General features: G+C 42.9%; 1 protein-coding gene across 5 annotated transcripts in view; it reads right to left on the bottom strand.

The window, feature by feature from the left end:
- The window catches only part of LOC115205680 (glutamate receptor 3), a 241,097-nt gene that overhangs the window by 91,917 nt on the left and 126,599 nt on the right, over positions 1-22,581 (bottom strand). For all 5 annotated transcript variants that reach the window (XM_029771906.1, XM_029771903.1, XM_029771904.1 and 2 more), the window contains exon 4: positions 17,326-17,513. In XM_029771906.1, coding sequence (XP_029627766.1) covers positions 17,326-17,513 — 188 coding nt within the window. The remainder of the gene's footprint in view (positions 1-17,325; positions 17,514-22,581) is intronic.

Raw genomic sequence — 22,581 nt, forward strand, 5'->3', positions numbered from 1 at the left:
ATGTGCAGCACATAGTATTTGTTTTACAGTCCTTCTTTGCGGGGCAGAATTGGCATCTCCTCCGCTTGCCTGACACAGCTGCAGCCTCAGGTGGATCAGGACAAGATTCAGCCCCCTGAACAGCTTTCACAAGCACTGCAGAGGCTGCTGTGCAGGGGAGGCGCTCCCTTCTTTGAATGTGTGGGGTTACAAGAGCCTTTCCCAGCTGCTCCAGGAACACCCTCCTCTTGTTCTGCTTATCAGGCATCAAGGTAGCGTTGTTCTTGTTCCATATCACGAAGGCATTGTATGAGGACACATCAATGACGTTATGGAAGATGACCAGGGGCCAGCGGGCAGTCATCCTCCTGCAGCTGTATGTTCCAATCACCTTGTCCAGGTTGTCCACGCCTCCTTTGTTGTGGTTGTAGTCCAGGATGATGGCTGGCTTCCTGTCCTCACGGTCACTGATCTCAGCCGTTTTGTGCAGTGTGCTCAGGAGGACCACATTCTTGTTCCTCTTTGGGAGGTAAGAAACTAGAGTGGTGGTGGGGTGAAGGCAAACTTTGATGAGAAGGCCTCTCTCCCACTTGTTGCGAGGAGTGCAGGGGCGAGCTCTCGCTTGTTCTCTCTAACTGTGCCAACCATGGTGATCTTCCTCTTCAGGAGCTGCTGGCTGAGTTCAATCAGTAGCACACATAGTCTCAATTTCTCATTGTGTGTGTGTGTGTGTGTGTGTCTTTGTGGTTTTTGTGGTGTGTAAATGATTTTACAAATGACCCTAAGACAATCTTTGTATCCTGGTGGTGCATAGCTTTCATGGAAATATGAACAAAGGAGATGTTTCACTTTTTCTAATGTTTGGGTCACTTTAGGAAAAGTCATCAAATTTCAAGTTGAAAAAATATCATTTAAGGGGTTCTCTGCTGTTAAACATAGTGGCGGGTCATTTTTTACCCTTAAACCTCCTGTTATGTCCGTTTCATGTTAATTAATTCTGTGTTCCCGGTCCAAAATGATCGCCCCATCATAGCTGATTACAAATCCATAATAATATATATATATTATAACCTAATCTTGTATTAGATTTTTTTTAACAACTTTAGATCTTGTGAACATTACAAGTTTTGAACTTCTATTTGCTATTTATGGCCTGTAGGACTCATTGACCTGAGCTCATACAACTCGTTAACGAGTAAAAAAATTCATAATGTATGGATTATTTTGACTATAACAAATACTCAGATGAAACATATTGTGCTATTTATCACAGACTACTTTGTGTCAAAGTTTAACACGGACTCTCTCCTCCTCACCAGTGTCATGATCAAAGATATAATCAAGAGCCTCACATACAGTATATCGTTTGGTCATTGTATTGCCATAGAATGAAGACCAAAAAAAAAAAGCTTTATATACCAGAGCTGCGAGAAATGTTCTATATATAATTGAAACAATGTTGCAATTGTTTGTGATAATGACAACAGGTGTGGTTCCCATGCGAGAAAGCTTCTATTGGGGAAAGGTTCCCGTGGGGGTTGCCATGGAAGCTAAGAAGAGGAGTAAAGTGTGTGTGTGTGTGCTCAAACACACATGCATGTGGGGGTCTGGAAGAAGAAGTGTGTCCATCTGATGAATGGGCATGTGCCTGAACTCAATTTTATACACTAATTGTAGTCTCACCCATTCATTTCTAATGACCGGTCATTTTTGACCGGGAACACCACAGGTGTACAAAAGTTAAATAAAACACCCAAATAGTAATGAAAATCATCAAAATGTATTTTGTGTGGTCAGATGCCCTGTGTGGACAAAGTCACGGAACCTTATGAAAATCAGATTAAATGAACTACATTTTTCAGAGAGAAAACTTGTAAATCGGTCCAATTCAACCAGAACACAGCAGGAGGGTTAGGACACCACAAGGGTTAAATACCTTCTGTTAACTGTCCTCATCAGTGGATGATGATTAAAATACATTCTGTTAACTTAAATACAGTGGCTTGTGAAAGTATTCACCCCCTGGGCATTTTTCCAATTTCGGAGCCTTACAAACTGGAATTAAAATTGATTTTTGGGGGGTTTGTATCAGTTGATTTATACAACATGCCTACCACTTTGAAGATGCAAAATATGTTTTATTGTGAAACAAACAATAAATAAGACAAAAAACAGAAAAATTGAGCGCGCATAAATATTCACCCCCCAAAATCAATACTTTGTAGAGCCACCTTTTGCAGCAATTACAGATGCAAGTCTCTAGGGCAGTGGTTCTTAACCTTGTTGGAGGTACTGACCCCCACCAGTTTCATATGCGCATTCACCGGACCCTTCTTAATTGGAAAAATGGCTCTCTTCACCTTGAATTCAGCGAGCGTTGTGTTCTTGTATTGTCCATCTCCATGCAGCTTAAGGAAGTGTTCTCTTAGTTTTGCCGGTGCTAGACTAGAATTGCTCAACTTGGCATTGCAAATCATGCAGTTAGGACGCTGACTCTCATCACAATCCGTTATACATGTGAATCCATATTGTACATATTCGTCCGACCACTTTCTTTTTTTGCTCGACATAGTTAGTATCACGACAGTCACAATTCGACTACTGAGCGCGCCAAATTCCCTGCAGCACAGATAGGCCAAGCGATGTTGCGTGATCACCTGCAGCCAATGATGGCCAAGCGGGGCGTGTCATCACGAATCATATGAGTCGGGTGTGTGTCTTGACCTCCGCCGAACCCCTGAGACTGACTTACCGAACCCCTGGGGTTCGATCGAACCCAGGTTAAGAACCACTGCTCTAGGGGTATGTCTCTATAAGCTTGGCACGTCTAGCCGCTGGGATTTTGCCCATTCTTCAAGGCAAAACTGCTCCAGCTCCTTCAAGTTGAATTGGTTTCGTTGGTGTACAGCAATCTTTAAGTCATACCACAGATTCTCAATTGGATTGAGGTCTGGGCTTTGACTAGTCCATTCCAAGACATTTAAATGTTTCCCCTTAAACCACTCGAGTGTTGCTTTAGCAGTATGCTTATGGTCATTGTCCTGCTGGAAGGTGAACCTCCATCCCAGTCTCAAATCTCTGGAAGACTGAAAGAGGTTTCCCTCACGAATTTCCCTGTATCTAGCGCCATCTATCATTCCTTCAATTCTGACGAGTTTCCCAGTCCCTGCCGATGAAAAACATCCCCACAGCATGATGCTGCCACCACCATGCTTCACTGTGGGGATGGTGTTCTCGGGGTGATGGAGGGTGTGGGGGTTTTCGCCAGACATAGCATTTTTATTGATGGCCAAAATGCTCAATTTAATCTAATCTGACCAGAGTACCTTCTTCCACATGTTTGGGGAGTCTCCCACATGCCTTTTGGCGAACACCAAACGTGTTTGTTTATTTTTTTCTTTAAGTAATGGCTTTTTTCTGGCCACTCTTCCGTAAAGCCCAGCTCTGTGGAGTGTATGGCTTAAAGTGGTCATATGGACAGATACTCCAATCCCTGCTGTGGAGCTTTTCAGCTTATCTTTGGTCTCTTTGTTGCCTCTCTGATTAATGCCCTCCTTGCCTGGTCTGTGAGTTTTGGTGGGCGGCCCTCTCTTGGCATGTTTGTTGTGGTGCCATATTCTTTCAAATTTTTATAATGGATTTAATGGTGTTCCATGGGATGTTCAAAGTTTTGGATAATTTTTATAACCCAACCCTGATCTGTACTTCTCCACAACTTTGTCCCTAACCTGTTTGGAGAGCTCCTTGGTCTTCATGGTGCTGCTTGCTTGGTGGTGCCCCTTGCTTAGTGGTGTTGCAGACTCTGGGCCCTTTCAGAACAGGTGTATACATACTGAGATCATGTGACAGATCATGTGACACAGATTGCACACAGGTGGACTTTATTTAACTAATTATGTGACTTCTGAAGGTAATTGGTTGCACCAGGTCTTATTTAGGGTCTTCATAGCAAGGGGGTGAATACATAGCACACACCACTTTTCAGTTTTTAATTATTTTATAATTTTTTGAAATAATACTTTTTTTTCATTTCACTTCACCAATTTGGAATATTTGTGTATGTCCATTACATGAAATACAAATAAAAATCCATTTAAATTACAGGTTGTAATGCAACAAAATAGGAAAAACGCCAAGAGGATGAATGCTTTTGCAAGGCACTGTACCTTCTGTTATCTGTCCTCATCAGTGGATAATGATATGCCTTCTGTTATCTGTCCTCATCAGTGGATAATGATATGCCTTCTGTTATCTGTCCTCATCAGTGGATAATGATATGCCTTCTGTTATCTGTCCTCATCAGTGGATAATGATATGCCTTCTGTTATCTGTCCTCATCAGTGGATAATGATATGCCTTCTGTTATCTGTCCTAATCAGTGGATAATGATATGCCTTCTGTTATCTGTCCTCATCAGTGGATAATGATATTCCTTCTGTTATCTGTCCTCATCAGTGGATAATGATATTCCTTCTGTTTACTGTCCCTCAACAGTTGGTGCAATGCTACATACATTATCCATGACATCATCACAACAGTGGATTGTTCTTCAGTATGAATCACAGTCATTGGAATGAGTCAGAGGATGTGTTCCTACTGGCACCCTATTTACTATATAGTGCACTACTTTTGACCAGGGCCTCATAGGGATCTGGAACAATAGGGTGCCATTTGGAACACTTCCAGAGAGAGTAGTTGTACCTTATCCATTAAGTTGTGAGGGAAGCCTCACCATTGGATTAATTTAGCTGCAGTGCAGTGCAGCGTATTGACGGCAAACTACAGAGTTGGTTCGTCTGCACTGATCATCACAGAATATACAGACCTTTATTATGTGTCCTATCTGCACTCCTCACAGCAGCAACAAAACAAGCCCATTGAGACTTCTATCTGCTCTGCAACAGCATGACAACAGCATGACAACAGCAGGCCAATAGCACAACGAAGAGACAACTCTGGGCCAGAGTGTGTGCAGGCCTTTGACCTGACATACAGCAGAGCCCAATGAACCCCTGTCATACAGCAGAACCCATTGAACCCCAGTCCTACAGCAGAGCCCAATGAACCCCAGTCCCACAGTAGATCCCATTGAACCCCTGACATACAGCAGAGCCCATTGAACCCCAGTCCTACAGCAGAGCCCATTGAACCCCAGTCCCACAGTAGATCCCAATGAACCCCTGTCATACAGCAGAGCCCATTGAACCCCAGTCCTACAGCAGAGCCCATTGAACCCCAGTCCTACAGCAGAGCCCATTGAACCCCAGTCCTACAGCAGAGCCCATTGAACCCCAGTCCTACAGCAGAGCCCATTGAACCCCAGACCTACAGCAGAGACCATTGAACCCCAGCCCTACAGCAGAGCCCATTGAACCCCAGTCCTACAGCAGAGCCCATTGAACCCCAGACCTACAGCAGAGCCCATTGAACCCCAGACCTACAGCAGAGCCCATTGAACCCCAGTCGTACAGCAGAGCCCATTGAACCCCAGTCCTACAGCAGAGCCCAACAAACCCCTGTCCTACAGCAGACTGGTACCTCATGAGTGTCCACTACAACTCTTATCTTACAGAATAATGGTACACCCTAGGAGGCTAGAGTTACAGAATAATGGTACATCCTAGGAGGCTAGAGTTACAGAATAATGGGACACCCTAGGAGGCTAGAGTTACAGAATAATGGTAAACCCTAGGAGGCTAGAGTTACAGAATAATGGTACACCATAGGAGGCTAGAGTTACAGAATAATGGTACACCATAGGAGGCTAGAGTTACAGAATAATGGTACACCATAGGAGGCTAGAGTTACAGAATAATGGTACATCCTAGGAGGCTAGAGTTACAGAATAATGGGACACCCTAGGAGGCTAGAGTTACAGAATAATGGTAAACCCTAGGAGGCTAGAGTTACAGAATAATGGTACACCATAGGAGGCTAGAGTTACAGAATAATGGTACACCATAGGAGGCTAGAGTTACAGAATAATGGTACACCCTAGGAGGCTAGAGTTACAGAATAATGGTACACCCTAGGGGGCTAGAGTTACAGAATAATGGTACACCATAGGAGGCTAGAGTTACAGAATAATGGTACACCATAGGAGGCTAGAGTTACAGAATAATGGTACACCCTAGGAGGCCAGAGTTACAGAATAATGGGACACCATAGGGGGCTAGAGTTACAGAATAATGGTACACCCTAGGGGGCTAGAGTTACAGAATAATGGTACACCCTAGGAGGCTAGAGTTACAGAATAATGGTACACCATAGGAGGCTAGAGTTCCAGAATAATGGTACACCCTAGGAGGCTAGAGTTACAGAATAATGGTACACCATAGGAGGCTAGAGTTACAGAATAATGGTACACCCTAAGAGGCTAGAGTTCCAGAATAATGGTACACCCTAAAATAGGGGTCTAGACAGGTCGAAGTCCAGCTGCTTCGGAGTCATCACTGAGGCTTTGGCAAAATTAGTCCAATCAGCTGAAGTTTAGACACCCCATGATGAGGCGACGGAACTGTGTGCGTGTTTGTGAGTTTGCTTGTGCATGTTTGTGAGTGTGCCTACTGCTACCCTGGAGGGAGGTGAAGGACTGTGTTGAGTGCCTCCTCTCTTCTTAAACGCTACAGTAAATTAACAAAGGAAAATACTGAGGGGTGTTGGGGGGTGGGGATTACACCAGAGAGAAAACCCTCATTAAATACCAGCATAGAGACATTGAGTGAATTCACATCAAAATGCTGAGAACACATGCAGATTAGTACTATTATAGGTAGTAAATCTGTTAAAGATACAGCCATTAAAATGTCTGAGTACAGTATATTCTCTACTGATGCTTTTAAAAGCTGATGCTTATCCTGAACTGAAAGAATAGAGGTTAAATAGATATTTTTTGTTGTCGTACAATTTCCCCAAGAATTATCGAGTAAGGACATTTAGCGGCACGACGATAATAAAATTAGACACAATAAATGTATACCGAAAGCAATTCAGAATTAATTTATTACTCCGGGTATCGAATTAGACTGAAACTAATACTCATTGAGAGGATATTGTAAAGCAGGGAGAAACAGAATAATGGTACACCAATATAATATAGCTAAATTAAATTATACCAACGAGTGGAAAACAATGAGAGGGGTATTATGCAGTGTAGAGGCATTAAGCCCAGAGAGGAGGAAGGCGGGGGGGACTTACTGGTCTGAGCCCAAACCCCAAACCACACGACTAACAACTTTGGCCACATTATGGAACACAAAGCCTTCACTCTCTCATCCTGGAATATCCAAGGCCTGAGGTAATCTGCCTTTGGCCTAAAGAGCAGGAACCCGGACTTCACCCCCAAAAATGTAAATATAGAAATTGTTATTCTACAAGAACCATGGTATAGAGGAGATGAACCCACTGGTTTGTCCTCTGAGTTATAGAGAGCTGATAGTCCAAGTGACGTAGCGTTCTAAGGCACTGCATCTCAGTGTTAGAGGCGTCACTACAGACACCCTGGTTCGAATCCAGGCTGTATCACAACCGGCCGTGATTGGGAGTCCCATAGGCATTGTCCGGGTTTTGCCAGGGTAGGCCATCATTGTAAATAAGAATTTGTTCTTAACTAACTAACTTAAAAATGGTGCTGGAAGAAATGGCAGCAGTTTTACGGGCGCCCAACCAATTGTGCTATTATGTGTTTTCTTCACGTTATTTGTAACTTATTTTGTACATAATGTTTCTGCAACCGTATCTTACGGCAAAAAAGAGCTTCTGGATATCAGGACAGCGATCACTCACCTCAGATTAGACAAAGATTTATTCTTCAATAAGCAGGACACACAGGACATACTCCTGACACCCGGCAAGGCCAACATTCCAGTTATTTGCAAGAGGAAGAGACGCAGGTACAGAGAACACAGAGCAGGGTGCCTCGTAAGGATCTGCAGACGGTGAGTGGGAAAGCTGCCGTTACCGTCAATACTACTCGCCAACGTGCAATCATTGGAAAATAAATTAGACGAGGTACGATCACGAATATCCTAATGGGACATCAAAACTGTAATATCCTATGTTTCACGGAATCGTGGCTGAATGACGACATGGATATTCAGCTAGCGGGATGTACGCTGCACCGGCAAGATAGAACAGCACACGAGGGGGGGCGGTCTGTGCATATTTGTAAACAACAGCTGGTGCACGAAATCTAAGGAAGTCTCTAGATTTTGCTCGCCTGAAGTAGAGTATATTGTCATAAATTGCAGACCATACTACTTGCCCAGAGAATTTTCAGCTATACTTTTCTTGGCTGTTTATTTACCACCACAGACTGAGGCTGGCACTAAGACTGCACTCAGTCAGCTGTATAAGGAAATAAGCAAACAGGAAACCACTCACCCAGAGGCGGCACTCCTAGTGGCCGGAGACTTTAATGCAGGGAAACTTAAATCAGTTCTACCTAACTTCTATCAACATGTTAAATGTGCAACCAGAGGGGAAAAACATTCTAAATCACCTGTACTCCACACATTGAGACGCATACAAATCTCTCCCTAGCCCTCCCTTTGGTAAATCCGAAAACAACTCTATCGTCCTGATTCCTGCTTAAAAGCAAAAATTAAAACTGGAAGCACCAGTGTCTTTAAAAAAGTGGTCAGATGAAGCAGATGCTAAACTACAGGACTGTTTTGCTATCACAGACTGGAACATGTTCCAGGATTCTTCCGATGGCATTGAGGAGTACACCACATCAGTCACTGGCTTTATCAATAAGTGCATCGAGGACTTCATCCCCACAGTGGCTGTACGTACATACCCCAACCAGAAGCCATGGATTACAGGCAACATTCGCACTGAGCTAAAGGGTAAAGCTGCTGCTTCAAGGTGCGGGACTCTAACCCGAAAGCTTATAAGAAATCCTGCTATGCTCTGCGACGAACCATCAAACAGGCAAAGCGTCAATACAGGGCTAAGATTGAATCATACCACACCAGCTTCGACGCTCGTCTTATGTGGCAGGGCTTGCAAACTTTTACATACTACAAAGGGAAGAACAGCCGCGAGCTGCCCAGTGACACGAGCCTACCAGACGAGCTAAATCACTTCTATGCTCGCTTCGAGGCAAACAACGCTGAGGCATGCATGAGAGCATCAGCTGTTCCAGATGACTGTGTGATCTCGCTCTCCATAGCCGACGTGAGTAAGACCTTTAAACAGGTCAACATTCACAAAGCTCCGGGGTGTCAGATGGATTACCAGGACGTGTGCTCCGGGCATGTACTGACCATCTGGCAGGTGTCTTCACTGACATTTTCAACATGTCCCTGATTGAGTCTGTAATACCAACATGTTTCAAGCAGACCACCATAGTCCCTGTGCCCAAGAACACGGAGGCAACCTGCATAAATGATTACAGACCCGTAGCACTCACGTCCGTAGCCATGAAGTGCTTTGAAAGGCTGGTAATGGCTCACATCAACACCATTTACCCAGAAACCCTAGACCCACTCCAATTTGCATACCGCCCAAACAGATCCACAGATGATGCAATCTCTATTGCACTCCACAATAGCCTTTCCCACCTGGAACAAAAGGAAAAAAATAAGTGAGAATGCTATTCATTGACTACAGCTCAGCGTTCAACACCATAGTACCCTCAAAGCTCATCACTAAGCTAAGGATCCTGGGACTAAACACCTCCCTCTGCAACTGGATCCTGGACTTCCTGACTGGCCGCCCCCAGGTGATGAGGGTAGGTAGCAACACATCTTCCACGCTGATCCTCAACACTGGAGCTCCCCAGGGGTGTGTGCTCAGTCCCCTCCTGTACTCCCTGTTCACCCACGACTGCATGGCCAGGCACAACTCCAACATCATCATTAAGTTTACAGACGACACAACAGTGGTAGGCCTGATAACTGACAATGATGAGACAGCCTATAGGGAGGAGGTCAGAGACCTGGCAGTGTGGTGCCAGAATAACAACCTATGCTTTAATGTAACTAAGACTAAAATATGATTGTGGACTACAGGAAAAGGAGGACCAATCATGCCCCCATTCTCATCGACGGGGCTGTAGTGGAGCAGGTTGAGAGCTTCAAGTTCCTTGGTGTCCACATCACCAACAAACTAGAATGGTCCAAACACACCAAGACAGTCGTGAAGAGGGCACGACAAAGCCTATTCCCCCTCGAGAGACTGAAAAGATTTGGCATGGGTCCTGAGATCCTCAAAAGGTTCTACAGCTGCAACATCGAGAGCATCCTGACTGGTTGCATCACTGCCTGGTACGGCAATTGCTCGACCTCTGACCACAAGGCACTACAGAGGGTAGTGCGCACGGCCCAGTACATCACTAGGGCTAAGCTTCCTGCCATCCAGGACCTCTACACCAGGCGGTGTCAGAGGAAGGCCCTAAAAATTGTCAAAGACCCCAGCCACTCCAGTCATAGACTGTTCTCTCTACTATCGTATGGCAAGCGATACCGGAGTGCCAATTCTAGGACAAAAAGGCTTCTCAATAGTTTTCATCCCCAAGCCATAAGAGTCCTGAACTGGTAATCAAATGGCTACCCGGACTATTTGCTCTGTGTGCCCCCCCAGTCCCTCTTTTACGCTGCTGATACTCTCTGTTTATCATATATGCATAGTCACTTTAACTATGCATTCACGTACATACTACCTCAATTGGGCCGACCAACCAGTGCTCCCGCACATAGCCCGGTTAGCCAATCTGAATGGTGTTCCGCCACCCACCACCCACCACCTGCCAACCCCTCTTTTACGCTAGTGCTACTCTCTATTCATCATATATGCATAGTCACTTTAACCATATCTACATGTACATACTACCTCAATCAGCCTGACTAACTGGTGTCTGTATGTAGCCTCGCTACTTCTATAGACTTGCTACTGTATATAGCCTGTCTTTTTACTGTTGTTTTATTTTCTTTACTTACCTATTGTTCACCTAATACCTTATTTGCACTATTGGTTAGAGCCTGTAAGTAAGCATTTCACTGTAAGGTCTACACCTGTTGTCACGTCCTGGCCAGTATATAAGGTTAATTGTTTTGTAGTTTGGTCAGGGCGTGGCAGAGGGTATTTGTTTTATGTGGTTCAGGGTGGTGTGTTTTTGTTAAAAGGGTGTTTGAGTTAGTAATTCCGGGTGTTGGTTTATGTTTAGGTATTTCTATGTGGAGTCTAGGGAGTGTATGTCTATGTTTGGTTAATTGGGGTTGGGACTCTCAGTTGAAGGCAGGTGTTGTCTATCTGCCTTTGATTGAGAGTCCCATATAGTAGGGTGTGTTTGTGTTTGGGATTTGTGGGTGATTGTTCTGTGTTGAGCCTATGCTAGCCAGACTGTTTGTAGTTGTTCGTTCGTTTTTGTTTTTTTTGTTATTTTGTACGTTCATTTTTTGAAGTTAATAAATTCTCAAGATGAGCATACACGTACCTGCTGCGTTTTGGTCCTCCTTCACCGACGACAACCGTGACACCTGTTCTATTCGGCACACGTGACAAATATTTTTGATTTGACTTGCCTGGTTAAATAAAAATAATAAAGAAAATAGTCCCACCAAACTAGCACGAGTAAAACAGGGAAGGGACTCAGGGGGTATGTATAGAGCAGACCTAACCCAGTCCATTAAATTAATCAAATCTGGAGCATTTTACATCTGGTTAGAAATAAATAAGGAAATTATCTCAACAGAGAAAAATGCCCTGCTGTGTGCTACCTAAATCTCCCAACTAGAATCCCCATACTTTAATGAAGACAGCTTCTATATCCTAAAGGGGGAGATGAATAATTTCCAGACCCAGGGACATGTACTAGTCTGTGGTGATCTAAATGCCAGAACTGGACAAGAAACTGACACCCTCAACGCACAGGGGGATAAACACCTACCTGGAGTTGACACCCTTCATATGACCCCTAGACACAACTACGACAACATAACCAACAAAAACGGGTCACAACTCCTGCAGCTCTGTCGCATGCTGGGTCTGTACATAGTCAATAATAGGCTTCTAGGGGACTCCTACGGTAGGTACAACTATAGCTCATCTCGTGGCAGAAGCACTGTAGACTACTAAATAGGCATCGAAGCCGAGCAAACTGCATGATATTAGGCAATGCTATAGATGGAAATAGGATAGTGTAGAAACCTAACAAAAAAACATTGGCCAACAACAAATTCAATTTCTCCTAGACAACTTCCTGAAAAAAATATTTCCCTAAAGCAGCTAACATATCAAATTTAAATTCTGGCAGAAAACCGAAGAAAATTAACAACAATGAGAAATGGTTTGATGAAGAATGCAAACATTTAAGAAATTGAGAAACCTATGCAAACAAAAACAGAGACTCAGAAAACCTTAGTTTACGTCTTCACTATGGTGAATCACTAAAACAATAGAGAAATACACTACGGAAAGAGAGTGAACAGCATATCAGAAATCAGCTCAATGTGATTGAAGAATCCATAGAATCTAATCACTTCTGGGAAAATTGGAAAACACTAAACAAACAGCACAACAATTACTGTGGAATGTGCGTCAAACGCAATCTCGGAAAATTCCTCTGCAGCAAAATCAACAGCAGACAACATTTCCTGTGCCTCAACACAATCCTGTCTCGACGCTCTATGGACAATTTCTTCGACCTCCTTGCTTGGTTTTTGCTCCGATATGCACTGTCAACTGTGGGACCTTTTATGTGACCTGTTTCAGGAAGCTAGGCGTATGTCACAGGTCACTACCTCACAGGAGAGTCGTTTGAAAGTAAACTTTTTTTAATCAAAATAGTTTTTTTGAGTAAAGATACCATCTCGAACATGTGAACTTTCATGTGCCTTAACAACAAACTTGTATACCATCTGTAAATACATTTTTTTTTTATTACGAGCCTAGTTGGTTAAGCCACAGGAAAAAGTCAGCAACCTTCCCGCTAGCCATGATTGGCTGAGAGAATGAGTAGGCTGGACATGCCGAGAGATGAGTTTGGATTGGTCTGTCATACAGCACGATTCTGTCTATTTGAGCTGGTCAGTAGGTAATCCTGTCTAACGTGGCTTTTAAAAAAAAATAAGAATCACGTATTGAAACTTAACAAAAGACTTGACTATGTATCGATTTCAATAGAACTTCTCTCATCTGAGTGTGACAGAGTGCAGAATAACAGATCAATTTACGAATGCTCAACACCGGTTGAATATGGCCGGTGTCAGTAAACGTAATTCAATTGTTGCCAGGAGCACAGTTACAGTCACCAACGCTCTGGATAACATGAAAACAGCCTAACCAGCTCTGCCAGCGTTAGTAAAATGGTCAGAGTTTGGGTAGGGGCTAAAGCTTAAGATGATTTTCATGGCATTGTACACAGTCAGTGTGAACCAGAGTGACTTGACACAAGAACGGAAACGACACAGGTTGTCTTATTGAAAGGGGTTGCAGTCTGCCGTGAAGCATTCATCCATGTATACGGGTGGAGTCTAGCTACAGTTTCAGATATTATACATTTCAAATTTGGTCAGAAAGTAGTTTTCATTACAAGTTAAAGCATACTGTTAGCTAGCTAGCTGACGTTAGATGACTGGCTTGCTAGCTAACATTACGTTTATGATCTGTGTGTAATAATGTTATCTGAGAATGCCATTTCGCATGGCTAGTTATAGCCTAATGTTAGCTAGCTAACTACCTAACATGGAACCTATTTGGTTAACCTTAGCTAGCTATGACACTCAGTCTATATTGCCAGTACTCTATGGACTGGGATTATGCTTCATTGTTTAGCTAGCTAGCTAATGTAAAAACATCTATAAAAAAAAGAGCCCAAGTTAAACCTGACTGTTAGCTAGCTAGTTGATGATAGATGGCTGGCTCGCTAGCTAACATTAATTTTATGATCTGTTTGTAGTAATGTTATCTGAGAATGCCATTTTGCATTGCTAGTTATAACCTCATCAAGCAGCGCTTCAGAAAGACCAGAGTCAACACTTTGTCTGAGATTGCTGGTGTTGTGAATGACAGCACTGTGACAGGTGTCAACATCCCATAGCTGGTTGGACTGGAGGATGGTACGGTGCTGGTGGAACTTGGGAGGTGAATTGATGTTGTGCAAGGTTGTAATGTCTTAATATTTTTGGTTATTTCCTGTTTTACAGCTTCAATGCTCTGGAGTCTGGTGTCGTTGTCGCCAAGGAGTGTTCAGACTCAGTCGGGACCAGGTTCCAGCTGCTGGGCAACGCTGACATCCTTCCTCCCATAGATGGTCTGCCTGTAAAAGCACCACCTGGACTGGACACAGCTAGACAAACTATATTTTTGAGAAGATCAGGGAGTTTTGCGATGAAGAGGCTACGGACATCACATGCCCTGCACCAAAGTCAAGGGCAGAACAGAAAGAGGCTTTTTGAATATAGATTCCCTTATTCATGTGTGGTTCAGACGGACCAGTCATCAGCACCATCTGCAGTGCCTCTATTCAAATGACTCTCTGCTACCACACGTTTCTGATACTATTGTATTTAAATCCTGCTGCTCAGCCACTTTACCCCAGATCGTATGCATATATCTACCTCTTCTATCACTGATATTGTTATTGATATTGTTCTTTTACATACTGTAAATTATTTTAATTATATTGACACTGTCTATTTCTGATGTTGCTACTATGCAAGTAACCATTTGTCTGTACCGTTTACACCTTCTGTAGAGACCCATCCACTGGGCAAGATGTGGCTGGGGTTATAGCTTTTCTTTCACATGACACATCAATTTAGACAAGTGTGTCTGGGTAAGCATCATCTAATATTTATTTTAAAAAATTATCTGGACACTTTGTTTACCTGGAATTGTTCCTTATTGTAGACTACTACCACTTTTAGTCGTAATCTTTACTACACTACTCACTGTTTAGCACATGACCTCACATGTGAATCCTTAAAGAGATGGGTGGGGCTAAGGCTTAAGAGGGTGTGAACAATGCTGAATGGTGTAGACAAAGAGTGCTCTCCAGTTGGTACTTAAACATTCAAAAGCCACTTATGTAAATAAGGTATTTTTGTTTTTCCCTTTTCATTCTTTTCCTTTCTATTCTAAAAACCTGTTTTCGCTTTGTCATTATGGGGTATTGTGTGTAGATTGATGAGGACATTTTTTATGTGGAAAAAGGGAAGGTGTCTGAATACTTTCTGAATACGCTGTATATCAGTGAATTGGTGAGTGCACCAGAACAGTCTGCAGCACCCGGCCTCACCCTACTGGACTTGGAAATCAAATGTCTACAGATTATCTGGTTCATCTGTCCCCAACCAAGTAGGGCCTACGGCAGCACCTAGATCTTCTGCACAGATTCCGTCAGACGTGGTCATGACAGTGATTCTCAGTAAGAAAAAAAATGGTGTTCCAAAAAAGGGTTCAGTAGCCAGAACAATAAATGCAATTTATATCTAGACACTGTTGCCCTAGAACACACAAATAATTACGACACAGACAAGGAGATGTCTGTTCCCAGCTCCTAACCAACCAGCGATAACATCTGCTAAATATGTGTACGTGACCAATAACAGATTTTGAACTCGGCCTAAACATCAACACCACAGGTAACTTCCACAAGGCTGTGAATGATCTCAGAAACCAGGCAAGAAGGTCCTTCCATGCCATGAAAAGTAACATATACAGTGGCTTGCGAAAGTATTCTCCCCGCTTGGCATTTTTCCTATTTTGTTGCCTTACAACTTGGAATTAAAATAGATTTTTGGGGGGGTTTGTGTCATTTGATTTACACAACATGCGTACCACTTTGAAGATGCAAAATATTTTTTGTTGTGAAACAAACAAGAAGACAAAAAAAAATTGAGTGTGCATAACTATTCACCCCCCCAAAGGCAATACTTTGTAGAGCCACCTTTTGCAGCAATTACAGCTACAAGTCTCTTGGGATATGTCTCTATAAGCTTAGCACATCTAGCCACTGGGATTTTTGAACATTCTTTAAGGCAAAACTGCTCCAGCTCCTTCAAGTTGGATGGGTTCCGCTGGTGTACAGCAATGTTTAAGTCATACCACAGATTCTCAATTGAGGTCTGGGCTTTGACTAGGCCATTCCAAGACATTTAAATGTTTCCACTTAAACCCCTTGAGTGTTGCTTTAGTAGTATGCTTAGGGTCATTGTCCTGCTGGAAGCTGAACCTCCATCCCAGTCTCAAATCTCTGGAAGACTGAAAGAGGTTTCCCTCAAGAATTTCCCTGTATTTAGCTTCATCCATCATTCCTTCAATTCTGATGAGTTTCCCAGTCCCTGCCGATGAAAAATGATGTTCTCGGGGTGATGAGACGTGTTGGGTTTGCGCCAGACATAGCGTTTTCCTTGATGGACAAAAAGCTCAATTTTAGTCTCATCTGACCAGAGTACCTTCTTCCATATATTTGGGAAGTCTCCCACAAGACTTTTGGTGAACAACAACATGTTTGCTTATTTTTTTATTTAATTTAAGTAATGGCTTTTTTCTGGCCAGTCTTCCGTAAAGCCCAGCTCTGTGGAGTGTATGGCTTAAAGTGGTCATATGGACAGATACTCCAATCTCCGCTGTGGAGCTTTGCAGCACCTTCAGGGTTATCTTTGGTCTCTTTGTTGCCTCTCTGATTATTGCCCTCCTTGCCTTTGTCCGTGAGTTTTGGTGTGTGACCCTCTCTTGGTAGGTTTGTTGTGGTGCCATAATCTTTCCATTTTTTAATAATGGATTTAATGGTGCTCCATGGGATGTACTTCTCCACCACTTTGTCCCTGACCTGTTTGGAGAGCTCCTTGGTCTTCATGGTGCTGCTTGCTTGGTGGTGCCACTTGCTTGGTGGTGTTGCAGACTCTGGGGCCTTTCAGAACAGGTGTATATATACTGAGATCATGTGACAGATCATGTGACACAGATTGCACACAGGTGGACTTTATATAACTAATTATGTGACTTCTGAAGGTAATTGGTTGCACCAGATCTTATTTAGGGGCTTCATAGCAAAGGGGGTGAACACATATGCACGTACCACTTCTCCGTTTTTTACATTGTTTTAATTTTTTGCAACAAGTTATTTTTTTAAATTAACTTCACAAATGTTGACTATTTTGTGTATGTCCATCACATGAAATTAAAATAAAACCCCATTTAAATTACATGTTGTAATGCAACAATATAGGAAAAATGCCAAGGGGGATGAATACTTTTGCAAGGCACTGTACTGAACATACATATAAACGCAACATACCCCATAGTGGAATTTTGTTTGTAGAACATTTTCGAAAACGTATAAACAATTTAAAGCTGAAATGTCTTGAGTCAATAAATATTCAATAAAGCCCTTACCTGTTCTAGGATAGTGTTGATCCTGTCCACCTCACAGTCGATGACGTAGCGTTTCTCCTGCCTCCTGTCCATCTCCTCGATGATCCGTTTGAACTCTGCTGCGTCCGTGATGCTCCCCACAGACCGAGCCGTCACCTGCCAATTGTTGGTCACTGCTGACTCCATGATGGCCTGAAGGATAGAGAAACCTAGAGAGAGAGAGAGAGAGAGCGAAAAAGAACCAGAGCTGTTTATCATAAGTGCAATCAACTAAGGAAGGTGCTTAATGTATAATGTGTTTAAAGTGGCATTAGGTCATGTGTCCCCATTACAATCTGAAATAACTGTAGATGTCCTTCTGCATTGACCAGACAACATCACATGAAGATGAGGGGTGGGTGTGGAGGAGACCAGAGCAAGGATTCACATCTCCATGTTATTAACTAGAGGAGGGCTGATGATCTCCATGTTATTAAGTAGAGGAGGGCTGATGATCTCTATGTTATTAACTAGAGGAGGGCTGATGATCTCAGTGTTATTAACTAGAGGAGGGCTGATGATCTCTATGTTATTAACTAGAGGAGGGCTGATGATCTCCATGTTATTAACTAGAGGAGGGCTGGTGATCTCAGTGTTATTAACTAGAGGAGGGATGATGATCTCCATGTTATTAACTAGAGGAGGGATGATGATCTCCATGTTATTAACTAGAGGAGGGCTGATGATCTCAGTGTTATTAACTAGAGGAGGGCCGATGATCTCTATGTTATTAACTAGAGGAGGGCTGGTGATCTCTATGTTATTAACTAGAGGAGGGCTGATGATCTCTATGTTATTAACTAGAGGAGGGATGATGATCTCTATGTTATTAACTAGAGGAGGGATGATGATCTCCATGTTATTAACTAGAGGAGGGCTGATGATCTCAGTGTTATTAACTAGAGGAGGGCTGATGATCTCTATGTTATTAACTAGAGGAGGGCTGGTGATCTCAGTGTTATTAACTAGAGGAGGGCAGGTGATCTCAGTGTTATTAACTAGAGGAGGGCTGATGATCTCTATGTTATTAACTAGAGGAGGGCTGATGATCTCTATGTTATTAACTAGAGGAGGGCTGATGATCTCCATGTTATTAACTAGAGGAGGGCTGGTGATCTCAGTGTTATTAACTAGAGGAGGGATGATGATCTCCATGTTATTAACTAGAGGAGGGCTGATGATCTCTATGTTATTAACTAGAGGAGGGATGATGATCTCTATGTTATTAACTAGAGGAGGGATGATGATCTCCATGTTATTAACTAGAGGAGGGCTGATGATCTCAGTGTTATTAACTAGAGGAGGGCTGATGATCTCTATGTTATTAACTAGAGGAGGGCTGGTGATCTCAGTGTTATTAACTAGAGGAGGGCGGGTGATCTCAGTGTTATTAACTAGAGGAGGGCTGATGATCTCTATGTTATTAACTAAAGGAGGGCTGATGATCTCTATGTTATTAACTAGAGGAGGGCTGGTGATCTCAGTGTTATTAACTAGAGGAGGGCTGATGATCTCTATGTTATTAACTAGAGGAGGGCTGATGATCTCTATGTTATTAACTAGAGGAGGGCTGATGATCTCCATGTTATTAACTAGAGGAGGGCTGATGATCTCTATGTTATTAACTAGAGGAGGGCTGATGATCTTTATGTTATTAACTAAAGGAGGGCTGATGATCTCCATGTTATTAACTAGAGGAGGGCTGGTGATCTCAGTGTTATTAACTAGAGGAGGGCTGATGATCTCAGTGTTATTAACTAGAGGAGGGCTGGTGATCTCAGTGTTATTAACTAGAGGAGGGCTGATGATCTCTATGTTATTAACTAAAGGAGGGCTGATGATCTCTATGTTATTAACTAGAGGAGGGCTGATGATCTCCATGTTATTAACTAGAGGAGGGCTGATGATCTCCATGTTATTAACTAGAGGAGGGCTGATGATCTCTATGTTATTAACTAGAGGAGGACTGATGATCTCTATGTTATTAACTAGAGGAGGGCTGATTATCTCTATGTTGTTAACTAGAGGGAGGGCTGATGATCTCTATGTTATTAACTAGAGGAGGGCTGATGATCTCCATGTTATTAACTAGACGAGGGCTGATGATCTCTATGTTATTAACTAGAGGAGGGCTGGTGATCTCTATGTTATTAACTAGAGGAGGGCTGATGATCTCAGTGTTATTAACTAGAGGAGGGCTGATGATCTCTATGTTATTAACTAGAGGAGTGCTGATGATCTCTATGTTATTAACTAGAGGAGGGCTGATGATCTCTATGTTATTAACTAGAGGAGGGCTGATGATCTCTATGTTATTAACTAGAGGAGGGCTGATGATCTCTATATTATAGGCCCATCGGGCTCTGGTCAAAAGCAGTGCACTATGTGGGGAATAGGGTTCCCAGTAAATTAGGAAGAAGAATAAGTAATTTAATGATTCATGATTAATTCACATTTGAAATATTTTCATTTAACAGAGCTAGAGCTTGCAGCGAGAGATTGTACGTTTTCTATGAGCTGAAATAAGAACAATACATTTCCGATGTATGGAAAGAGAGAGAGAGAGAGAGAGAGAGAGAGAGAGGGAGAGAGAGAGAGAGAGAGAGAGAGAGAGAGAACATGAGCGGGGTAATGAAAATAAATCGTAGCGCTGGTATTTCATTAAGCCAGAAACAATGTAATTGTTCTCATAAATGTAGCTCTACTAAGCTCTTTTTCCATTATCTACAGATTGAACTCTACAAATAGGAACTCAAGCCATACCGTACAGAACTCACTGTCATACCGTACAGTACTACAACAGCAAAATCTACCTATCAGACATAATGGTGAGAAATGCTGATTTAATATTATTGCTAAAAAAAGGAATGTTTTCAGATGGTCATTGGGAATTATGCAAATAGCCTTGCCACAGAGTAGTGAACAGAAAGTTGAGCCACGAGAGAGAGAGCAAAGCATGTAATTTATTATTCCCAGTGCATCAGTCCACCTCGCTAAGGCCTTATCTCTATGGACCTACTGCAGACATTAGCCTTACAGTGCCAAACACACAGACCACAACAACAACAACAAACAACTTTCCACTAAACTCTCCTCAGTATCTTAGCATTTCCATTTCCTCCATTCTGGCTCAGAATGGTCGTGTGGTTGTTTTTGTGACTGAGGTTTCAGCGAGTGTTAATGTCTTTACTCTCAGCATGAACCCTGCCACTGTGGAACTCCCCTCTCCACCTGTTGGTGAGGAGCGTGGAGAAGGAACAGACACACACACACTGTACAAACATGTACACACACATTTAGGTCGACTGTTTAATCCACTAAAGCCAGCTGAGTAACCATGGGTTCCATAATGTAATCATTGCTGTGATATATGAGGAGTCTGCACAGTGCCCTCCACCCTCCTCGCTCCTCAGCTGTTAAAGATAACGCAAGTCAAACGGCCTGTATTAGAGAGACTTTGAAATAGACAGTATGTAGAATTCATGCGTCATATTCCTGAGGCATATGTTCTAAAACCTCATCTCCCACAACCCAGCTGGATAAAATGATAACAAATCATGAGAATCTTCTGTGTGTGTGTGTGTGTCTGACATTAAGAGAGCATGTATCTTAACTGGGTTAAATGGCATCCGTGGGTGAAGAGGTGGCTGGGTGTAGACATGAGGAAGACTAGGGTGGCTGGGAGTAAACATGAGGAAGACTAGGGTGGCTGGGAGTAGACATGAGGAAGGGGTAATACGAGGTGACTGGGTGTAGACATGAGGAAGACTAGGAAGGCTGGGAGTAGACATGAGGAAGACTAGGAAGGCTGGTAGTAGACATGAGGAAGACTAGGGTGGCTGGGAGTAGACATGAGGAAGACTAGGGTGGCTGGGAATAGACATGAGGAAGACTAGGAAGGCTGGGAGTAGACATGAGGAACTGCACTGCACTGTAATCCCTGATGCTTTATGTGTAGACTGACTGCACTGTAATCCCTGATGCTTTATGTGTAGACTGACTGCACTGTAATCCCTGATGCTTTATGTGTAGACTGACTGCACTGTAATCCCTGATGCTTTATGTGTGGACTGACTGCACTGTAATCCCTGATGCTTTATGTGTAGACTGACTGCACTGTAATCCCTGATGCTTTATGTGTAGACTGACTGCACTGTAATCCCTGATGCTTTATGTGTAGACTGACTGCACTGTAATCCCTGATGCTTTATGTGTAGACTGACTGCACTGTAATCCCTGATGCTTTATGTGTGGACTGACTGCACTGTAATCCCTGATGCTTTATGTGTAGACTGACTGCACTGTAATCCCTGATGCTTTATGTGTGGACTGACTGCACTGTAATCCCTGATGCTTTATGTGTGGACTGACTGCACTGTAATCCCTGATGCTTTATGTGTGGACTGACTGCACTGTAATCCCTGATGCTTTATGTGTAGACTGACTGCACTGTAATCCCTGATGCTTTATGTGTGGACTGACAGCACCGTAATCCCTGATGCTTTATGTGTAGACTGACTGCACCGTAATCCCTGAACAACTTGCATTAGAGACAGGGCCTTAACGGGGACTTTTCAGACCATTTAAAAGGCTGTTATATCATAACACGTTGCCGCTGGAAACCACTAAGAATTTGGGCACTTCAGAAGCAGCAGAAGTTATCGCTCCCTTGATTCCGAAGAGGGGGAAAGAGTAGAGAGGAAAGAAAATGAAGAAAGAGAGGGAATTTTGAATATGCATGCATTCGTCTGTATTCCAATTCTTACAATTGTCTTAAATCATCATTGGTTTTATGGGCTGTGTTAGAAGAAGTAAAAAAACAAACATTTTCAGATGTAAAAATAGAGGCTTGTCAATCTGATTTGCATCTCAAAGGGCTTTGATTTTGAAAGCAGTGATTTTCTTTCTCCCTCCCTCTCTCACCCTCTCCCTCTCTCTCTCTCACCCTCTCCCTCCCTCCCTCTCTCTCTCTCTCTCTCACCCTCTCCCTCCCTCCCTCTCTCTCTCTCTCTCTCTCTCTCTCTCCCTGCTGCTGGCAGCACCCTGATCTCTATGTGAACAATTTCAATCATTTGAGATGTAGAGTAGATTCCATACCTTTTACATATGAATGGAAATGAAGAGATGGGAAATTAGCTGTGGTAAATCTTATTTTGTGAAATTGGGAAACCTTTTTTTTTATTCCACATTTTTTTCTGAGAAGTCAGCAGCAAAATGAAGTTTTCATGTAGACGTCAA

Source organism: Salmo trutta, chromosome 13 (assembly GCF_901001165.1).
Source record: "Salmo trutta chromosome 13, fSalTru1.1, whole genome shotgun sequence".
Taxonomy (NCBI): domain Eukaryota; kingdom Metazoa; phylum Chordata; class Actinopteri; order Salmoniformes; family Salmonidae; genus Salmo; species Salmo trutta.